Below are 10,176 nucleotides of genomic sequence, written 5' to 3'. Positions count from 1 at the left end.
GGGAGGAGGGAGGAAAGAAGGGGAGGAGGAGGAGGAGAAGGAAAAAAAAAAACCCAGAAAATCCAGAGAATTCTAGTCCTGCAAATGTAGTGAAACTGAGTGGTCAGAGTTCATTTGCTCGAGAAGAGCAGAGAAGAAAGAGGACGTTAAATGAGAAAAAGCAAGAAAGGTCTGTAGCTCGTTTTCCTGATACTAGCAGTGTCTTAGAGGGAAAATGATTCCTCCGAGCAGCATGACTGAAGTCAGCGTGGACAGTGTGGAGAAAGAGAATGAAGTGGAGAGCACAGAGCAGCCTCCATCTCCAGCATCAACCACCAGTCAGGAATCTAAGGTACTTAGATGTCTTTTATTTCTTTTCTTTTCTTTATTTTTAAAAAAAAAAAAAAAAAAAAAAAAAAGATGTATTGCTCTGATTTGTGCTTGAAGCTCCGTGGCAGGATCAGCAGTGGAGTGCTGTGAGCCACCTCCAATTGCAGTGTCTGCTCTGACATTCCTACTACTGAATTCTCCCTGTCACCCGGGAGGCTCAGGGTCTGAACTGGGGAAGACTTGCCTTTTGAGATGGTTGGGTTTGGGGAATTTGGTTTGTGTTTTCACCTCCTTATTATGCTAGGAACCTGGAGGAGGAAAGGGGATCGGGGAGGGGATCACTGCCAACAGGTGATTTTAGCTATTTTCACATTGAGCATCAGATCACTCACAGGGTTTTTGTTCATGGCTGGAATTATTTATTTTCTGACTTGTCCAGAGAGGACTATTTTGGTGGGAGACTTTAGATGTTCCACTTCCCTCTTCCCCTCTAGCAGACCCATCAGTGAACTTTCACTGTTTAACGAGCCAGTAGTTGAAATGGGATGTAAGTGACAGCTTTGGCACAAGAATCCTTTTGTACACTACCCAGAAAGTGTTTTTGTTTTTTTTTTCCCCAGCCTTTTATTTATTGATTACTAAATGCGGTTCAATGCATCTTACTGAAAACCAACATCCAGCTCAAATGGCACGGCCCCTAAATTTTTAATTGACTACTACATGAAAAGTTTTTCTGCCTGCCAGTATGACTTGGAAGATTGAGTAGAAAGGGGAGGAAAGTAGTATCCGAAGATAATGAATGTTCTTTGCAGCTTTCTTGGATAATATGATTTTACTGATCCTCTGCTACTTACTTATGATCAGTATCATGACAGCAGCTGCCAGATCTTCCTGTAGACTTCCACAGTGATGCTATGTGCCAGGTAAATGTATCAAAATGGGGAGGTCCTTATCAGTTGGAGCTTACAGCTGGGTAGAGGCTTAAAAAATACCATGTGAGCAGATCAGCTGCCTGACAGGGAAGGTCTGTGTTGGCCTGAGTTTAAAAGGCACTAGGAGCCCGGTATAATGTATGAAAGCTGCTGTGTTAGTCTGCAGTTAAAACTAGGTTTTCAGAGGGCAAGTGGCAAGAGTCTGTCTGGGTAGAATTCTGATGTAGGCTTTGGGATTTTTTTGAATGCTTTACTCCAAGGAGGAGAACTAAGGTGTCCCCTATGTAAAACAACCTCTGTAGAAGAGTTCTCCCAGCAACAATATCATTCCCTGTTCGTGTTGTTCAATATATACATTCAGCACTACTGGGACACTGCTGCAGTCTCCCTGGTGAGAAGGGAAAGAGTAAATGTGTTATTGGTTCAGCACTAGATTCTAAAAGGATCCGGTTGATATGTACCTAAATCCTCTCACAGAGAGCATTTCCCCAGAATTGCTGTTGGTATTTATCCAGAGGGGAGCTCAGCTCCCCAATGAAGTCCCAGTAGGAGCTGGAGCCTTCAGTGCACTGCCAGCACCAGGTTCTCACTTGTGCTGTACCTGTGTCTGGGCCAGGTGGAATGAGTGCTCCCTCTGTTCCCAGGCACAGCCAAGCAAGCTGTTACAGAGCTAAAGTGCTGCTCACATGAGGGATTTTCCCACTGGGTCACAGAGCACCCAAGTTTCTCAAAATGAACAGACAGGCAGGAATCCCAAACAAAGACAAAGCAAAGCGCTGCATGTGGGGATCCTTTCTGCTCCTTGTGCATGCTTTCAGAAGGATGACAACAGGAGTTAGGCACATTTAGCCAGAGAGCAAAAAGACTACTAAGCAGTTTCTAATCAAACATTACCATCATCAATTTTTCCAATCTTGTGAGCATTAAGAGTGATACACTGCAGTAGGCAAAAGCCGTGACCGTGCTTTTGATGCCATCACTTGCATACAAATATTTTAAGTAAACATGTAATCTGTGTATTCACATTTACAACTGCACATAAGATCAGAAAATGTTCTGTATTGTCATTTCAAGAGATGGAGTCAAAAAAGCCCTGTGATCACTAGGTTGACAGAATCACAGAATGGCCATGGTTGGAAGAAACCTCAAGGATCATGAATCTCCAACCCCCCTGCCACATGCAGGGACACCAACCTCCACATTTAATACTAGACCAGGTTAATAAGATTTTTCTGTCCTAGTAAGCAGAGGGATGGAAAAATTATCAATGACTTCAGGATTTTTTTTTTTTTCCAGGAGAGCTTATGTACTTCAGAAGCCAAAGATTCTGACAGAGACATATGTCAGTGAGTGCCAATGGCCTGTGCACTAGCTTTCATTCCACTGTGTCTTCTGCCTAGGCTGCTGTCTTGTCAATCACAGAGGGCTTTGCTCTCTTCAGGTACCCTCTGTTGTGTAAGTTAACAAGTTCATGCCTTCTGCAGTTACTGCAGAACAGTTTGTGCAGGGTCTAATTACCTCATAATAGCTTGTTTCTGAGGTAAAACACTATTATGACTCCAAATATAGAAACAGAAACAATGTGGATAACAGCAACCTTCAAAATGCATTTGGAAACATTTCAGTGGAATGATAATTTTGAAAAACTAATGTAGAGCTAATGTAGAGACATTGCTTCCAGCCTTTCGTAATCATAGACTGTGACACGTAGTCCCTTACAGTAACAAAGTCCAGAAAAAGGGTTTTTTCTAGCACACTCCAGGCTGTACTCAGATGATGACACAGGGGAGATGCTACAATTCCTGACTAGCATGAGTTTGAGAAGCAGAATTTTAGGATGTTACCAAATACCTAAAACTTGAAAGAATGACTTGCATGTACACACCTTTGCCATAGGAAACCAGCTTGCCTGTAATAAAACCTAACATTTCCCACCACATTTTCCTATGGATTAGGAGCGTATTTACTGGTGAGTCCACACAGACACTGAAAGCTGGAAGGCCATTCTCTTCTGCATGTCTTACCCATCATGAGCACTTTCATGCCTGAACTGCAACAAAGCTGCTCAGAATAAGGAAATTGCCTGGTCTCTACAAGCAAGCCCATTTTACTTGTTCTAAGTAGTAGATGGTAAATAGATGGTAAACAGCAAATGTTCTGCTAGCTTTATCATGTAGTAGATACAGTACTGTATACTGTGAATGCGTCTTTTGGACTGTGTTGCCCTCACATACTTTACAGATAGCACTTCCATTGTGACGCCTTGTTAATACAACTTCAGACAGATATCCAGAGGGTAGTAAACACTGTAACTGGGCCATCCTGTAGCACTACATGTACTGCTATTGTGCTAAACGCCCTAGAGCTGGAATGGTTAAGAATGCTGCAAAGCTAATAATGAACTTATTAAATTAATCTGTTGACTCTTGAAACCATTTACTTCACATCTAAGTATGACTTAAGTGGATACTTGAAGTATATTAGGAGAATATGAGGGTACCAAATTAATGCATATTGTTGCTAATTCTATTACGTGCATCTGCTTGTAATCGCGCCTCCTACCTGCGTAGGTCCTTCACATCTGCCTTCCAAAAGGCAAATAGCCGATTTGCAAAATAATTTTCAGTATTTTCAATTCAAGGAGTGAGGAATTCATTGGCTAATGAATTCTAAGGAAGGATTTCTTCCTGTTGGTAGCAATTAAAGACGCACTACACACTTGCACAACTACTAACTTAGCAACAGAGGCAGAAATGTGGTGGCAGCAATCAAATCACATTTCTGATGTCTCTTGTGTATAAAGGTACTTTGAATGTAGTAAAGAAAGCTAAAATTTGACAGAAGATGAGTGTAAAGAAAATATTGTCACATCTGACAATATTTCTGTATGTTTTGGCATAATTGGCACATAACTCCTTTACCTTTATCCTTTTTATATTTAACTTGCACATCTATATGAAGAGGAAGGAGACCATGTGATGATTTCTGAGTAGGTTTGAGTCAAGTCATTATTGCTATATTGTGAATAATGGCTGGGGATATTCATAGACAGTGGACTGCGTCTTAGAAAATGCCTTTCCTGTTTTTAAGTTTTAAGGGTGCTTGAGCATCTGTGATGGTTAAGCTAGTACCTGCAGGATTGGTCAGCGCTGGTCTTTGGATTATTAGTGACTTATTTAAAGTATGTAAAACACATGTCAGATTCTTGCTAGAAGGAGTAGTAAGCCTTGACCCTTGTCATTGGAAGCAATCTCTCATGTAAAATTTACTTATTTATAGATAGTAGTCAATATCTATGAAGGCCAAATATTCTTTCACAGCTTTGCCCATTTCCATCTACTTTTTTTTTTAAAGTTCAGGCATAATTATGATGTACTGCAGTCATGTATCTTTGATGCAATAGCTTCACACCAACAATTTCATTAGCCTAACGAATTGCTTACACTCAGGTCAATTAGGTAAGTTGAACAGCTGAATATGGAGAAAAAAAAAAAGTAGAAACTAATCCTCGAAATGAATATGACATTTGGAATATGTATTTCGCAAGTGAGTTTCTCAGTCTGGCACTTCTGCACACATACTATTCGTTAGCCAGCATTCAAGGAAATTCATAAATGTCAGTTCAGGAGATGTAGCTCAATTGTTCAAGCTCTATGAATAACCTGATACGTAATACATAAGATGGAAGTTGTTGAAAAGTAGTTGACCAAGAAGTTGATTCAGCATTGAGGTTCAAGATTTAGGTGTAATTTACTTACATCCCCAAATCAATTGAGAAGGTTGAATTTACTTTCTCCTGTTTTTCTAGTGTAATAGAGCAATATTGCTTGCATAGGATTTCAAAACCAGGTGGTAATATTAGAGAGTGAACAACGCAAACAGCTGGAAACTCTTTGGATTTTAAATAGGATTGTGTGGGATTTAAATCATGTAGGATTTGTGCTATGCACTTAAGCAGAGATCTTCCCCATTTAAAGAGTTAATTCTTTATGAGGCTCCATAGATGGTTACTCACCAATAAATATTTAAAGAGGCAGAGAGTATGGTGTGCAGTTAGTGTTTCACCCTCCACACTACTGCTAAATACCCAGTATGTAAACTACTGCTGTAGTCTTCAAAGGAATACCAAAGAGCTTAAAAAAATCCTGTGGAAGGATTCTCCTTAATCTTACCCACATGCCTCTGCATAAAATGGTGAGTACATGCTGTGAAGTAAGACTAAGGGAAATAAATGTGCTGAAGTGTTTTGAAGATGCTACTTTCTGTAGCAGATTAAGTAACTAGAGGATTTCTTTAACAGTAAGAAAGTAATAGTCTATCGATATTTTCTTGAGCAGAGTTCTAGTTTTTACATTAATTTTGACTTTCTTTCCTACTTTTTTCCTGACTAAAACACTGCTATTGTTTTTGCTTTGAGATATATGTCAGATCATTTCTTAGGTGCATTGAGATATCTGAGGCAAAACAGAAAAGTGATCACTTCGTTCTCCTCTATCTGCACTTTCTATCTTGCCAAAGTGAAGAAAATGTCTATTATCTTTCAGCAAGTAAAGATGACTTGAATCAAGTCTTCATGGTAAGAAATAGATTTACTAGAAGTGTGAATTTTCACTGAAACAAAGAAAGTTGTTTTCAAAGCTGGAAGACAGTCCAAATCTAGCATCACAGCCTATTATCCTGTACTCTTTGCCTTAAAGTAATGCTAAGAATTTATTGCTACTCCTTCTGAAAGACTTCCAGCACCTGGATGCTCTAATGGCTAAGGGATGCCCTCTGCTCTCTCCTTCCTTCTAATTCCAGTCTAACTTCATCTCTGGCTAGCTTGTGTGGCACTGTACTTTTGATAGTACTACTTTAGTTGAAACAGGTCTTTACCATTCTTAGTATGTGTTTCCATCATTTGGGAGTAGACTTTTATATTCTTTCCAAGCCTTTCATTTTCTAGGCCAAACAAGTCAGGCTGATATAAAATAAACTCTGTTCTTCATCTCATCACATTCAGTAGTGAAAATACAGAAAGCAAGATTGGCCTTAAAATGACTGGTGTCGTTCTTTGAAGCACTCCACTAATGGTCTTCCTTCAAGATAGTACTTCCTTCAGCAGAAACTCTCATCTGTTGGACTCACCTTCCTTCACATCTTACAATTTCTCCACTACTTCCATTCTTTAGTCTTGGCTAATAGATTCCTATTTGATAGAACATTGAAATAGACCACATCTTCCTTTGACTTACCAAATTTTCTTTGACTAGAAAATTTTTCATCTTGTCCAAGATAACTAGTCTAGGAGGATCTGGTTGTTTTTTTTTTTTTTTTGTTATTGTTGTTGTTGCTGGCTGCACTGTTGAGATCAGATCAATAAATATTCATTTTCTGGGATCCCTCTTCCCCCCTCCTGAAATAAATTTTCTGTGTCATTTCCTGCTTGATAAAATTTGTTAAGAAAACTTGGTCCTAGACTTGCAAAGTAAAATTTTGTAATAGAGATTTTTCTCCTTTTCACCTCAGCAGGTATATTGAACTGCTTTTTTGATGTCATACCATCAATTTCTGCAAATACTTTCCTATTATTCCTGTTATTTTACCCCAGGATCATTGTTCTGGGAAGAATGTGAGATGAAGCATTTGATAAATTCTGAGTCTGCCTTTTATCTTGTCTTTGCTTTACCACAGTCTGTTTCTTCTTTTCCATTCCCTAGTCTGCATCAATCCTTTGACATTTCCTTAAATACCTTTTGCAAGGGCTCTCTCAGCTTTTCTTGGCAATTAATGTGCTTAAACCTTAGCAGCTCAACTTGAAAGCTCAAATTTCATTTGCATACCAGTTTTCTTTTTTACTCTTCTTTCTTACTCCACTCTTTACCATTTTTTTGTGGATTCCACTCTTTCCCAATTTCCTTTCTGAGGTAACTGTTTTCAAGCAGTTTGCCAGGAACGTACATCAATGGGATCTTTTTATTCCTTTTTGTTTCATATTACAAGTAGCATTAACATATTTACTTTGAAGAAATTCTACACCTCTTGCACACCCGACCACGTCCAAGTATCTAATGGTTTCTGTTCTGTCTCCTTTCTCTTTGAAGCATGTCTCTAACCTGATACCTTATTCTAACAAAGGCCAAGGCCATTCCACACCCCATGGCCATAGGAATTCATCAGCTCTCAGTACTTGCTGACAGCCTTCACTCATTAGCAGCAGCATAGCAACCTGCTTACATAGCTATGCTGCTTTCTAGATCACTGCTAAGACCTCCATGCTGCTTTTGATGGACGTATTAGTTCAGACAGACTCTGGCTTGGGTCTTTCTGTGTCACACTCCAGGGTGCCATGGTGGTATAAAATAAATCCCTAGGGATCTGAGAGTGCTGAAGACTTTGAATTTTTTTAAGAGAATGAAGCACATCAAACGCTATCCTCTTGAAGTCCCAAACTTTGCTTAAAGGTTTATTTTTTCCCTCACAAATTATTTAATTTAAATGAAAGTAGCACATAACCACTTGATCCCAAACTATTGCTTCTGATAGTCCTATGAGAAGTATTTTTCTTGTTGCCTATCTGAGCCATTACTGTACGCTTATGATGGGTAGAAGATTACATTAGTCTCATATTTGATATTTTTCCCCATATTTGTCAGGCAGAGGACTAAATTTTCAGTAGTGAATGCACAAATTGATATCCTTGACTGTCCTGCACAATTTGCAGTTGCATAGGCGAATGACCAATCAATTAATAATTGTGAGGAAAGGGTGTTTCCTAGCTGCAGAACACTGCAAGTTCAATATGAATTTACAGACAAGAGGCCTTTAGGTGAGTTAACAGTGATTGCTTGAATGCTTTTCTTTTCTTGAGACACAATATGCTTCATTTCTGAGTGCCATTTAGAAGCTTTATTGAAATGCCACACATGCACTGCTTTATTAAGTTCATTTTAGCAGTCTAGTGTTCTGAATAAGAGAGCAAAATGCGTCTGAAGTACGGTAACTGATGATTAGGTTTGATTCAGAAAGGAGCAAAATACTACAAGCTGGTGTTCGCAAAGCTACTAAAATCATTATTTATATATATGTATAATATATATAGCTTTTTTCTCAGAGTAAGTCAAAGAATTACATAGCTCAGGTGAGAGAGCAAAGTCATCCTGACAGCTTTTTATAGCAAATATAGTTAAATATGGTCTTAGAGCTCCACTCACATCTCCATTACCCCCAACATTTAATTTCATTTGAGTTTTGCAAAAATTATTTATGCAAAATGGAGAGGAATGACCAGCTTTTATAGTCCAAGTCAGATTCCTGACCTGAGGCACAGAAATCCTTGAACATCATATGTATAGGTGTAATATTCCTTATTGATATGCCAGTTTTTCTCCTGCCAGTTTAAAAGCTCTGGTACTGACTCTGAAAACCAAAATATCTCAGGATTGAGCAGAGAGACTGAAAAAAGCCTGCCTATAACAGGGAGGTTGGAATTAGATCATCTTGAAGGTCCCTTCCAACCCAAATCATTCTGTGATTCTATGGTAACGTGACTTGTGATGATGTGCCAGACATGCCTGATAATGAATGTTTTGATTAAGTGTGTTTGTCAAGTGCTCTTTTTTTTTTGGTCAAAGCCTTTGTTTTGGAGAAGTACTTACTGAATGTGTACACTTTATTGAGGAACCTTTCCCTCATTGCAGATGAAACAGTCAAAAGAGGAGAAAAATTCATAGGTTAAATTCATACAGACCCACCTGTAATTAGAGCCCAACTTTTGGCAGTTAGTAGTTCAGTCTCCCTGTGTTACAAACAGACACAGAAGCAGTTTTATCACAGGTGTAATTTAAAGCAAAAGCCTGTCTAATGTGTTCTGAATTAGCCTCTTTGAGAGGAAATCACTTTCCTTTTACAACAGTACACAGCTACTGCTGAGTTAAGAGCTTGAATTTAAGTAGGGTGAACACCTCTTTGAATCTGTCAGAGCAAGGTCTTGAACCTTACAGACAAAAACTGGCCAACTGTTTCTTTCCCTGGAAGTTTACTCTTCTGCTCACAGTCCTCTCATAGACATTTTGAAAGGCTGCAGTTGTTTTTTTATGTCAATGTGAAAAATAAAAAATCATTCAAAATCAGAACTTTTTTTGCTATGTGGAATTGCTGTTTTGCAGCCAGTCCTATAATGGAAAGTTATGCACCTATGACAAAAAAGAGAAAAAAAAATTGAGCCTATCCAGGCTTCAAGATATGAAGCACTGCTATTAAATTCTAGCTACAAGATCAATCATGTACTCGTTTCATGAAGTATGGGCACAGAGCAGTCTTTGGCAGGTGCACAGCAGTTAGATCTACCTCCTGTAGTTATTCATAATGACAAATGAACTTCACTCTCATGGCCATCCAAAAGATCCAGATGAACACTTAACTTTTTTTGCTGGCTTGTTCTCTCTGCCTTTCAGTACTTCTCTCTCTGCACCTTTTCTCACCCAAATGCTTTAATCCAGGGCTAGGCTCTCTGACACAGTGCAAGGTTTGTCTTTAGGGACCAGATTTCGAGGTTTCCAAGGCTAGCCAAGTTTAAACGTGCCAGTTAAGAAAATGCATGGTGGTTCTTCAGTCAGGGAAGGGACCTTTTAGAATTAACGTGGATGCTGGCACTCATGCCATAAGTACTCTTGGAAAAAAGCAAACCTTACTGTCTGCACTTTCCTTTTCATCTGTATCCAGGCTGGGCTTGTTTTATTCACAAATTCTTCAAGTTGCATTTTAGTTTCCCTGTGTTGTCTGGCATTATACTGTCTGGGCTCTGCGTGTGGGTGCCTATTTATCTCTCAATGTAACATCATGCTCTCTTCATAATGTATATGAAGGAAACTATACATAAATTTAGAACTCAGACAATGAGGTAACAGAAAACATTCCTTTTGCAAGAAGAAATCAAACCCTCTTCATCTCCACT

The 10,176-nt window shown here is 39.0% G+C and overlaps 1 protein-coding gene across 1 annotated transcript in view; it reads left to right on the top strand.

Annotated features, from left to right (window-relative positions):
* Nucleotides 1-214: 214 nt before the first annotated feature.
* Nucleotides 215-10,176, top strand: part of STAC (SH3 and cysteine rich domain) — a gene marked incomplete at both ends in the record, with an annotated part of 70,392 nt that continues 60,430 nt past the window's right edge. Inside the window, one exon of the mRNA XM_079538607.1 lies at nt 215-331. Coding sequence (XP_079394733.1) covers nt 215-331 — 117 coding nt within the window. The remainder of the gene's footprint in view (nt 332-10,176) is intronic.

The sequence above is a fragment of the Tetrao urogallus genome, assembly GCF_951394365.1.
Source record: "Tetrao urogallus genome assembly, chromosome: 7".
In the NCBI taxonomy this organism is placed as follows: Eukaryota; Metazoa; Chordata; class Aves; order Galliformes; family Phasianidae; genus Tetrao; species Tetrao urogallus.
Note: the sequence above shows the minus strand (reverse complement) of the source record. Positions and strands in the feature narration are given on the sequence as shown.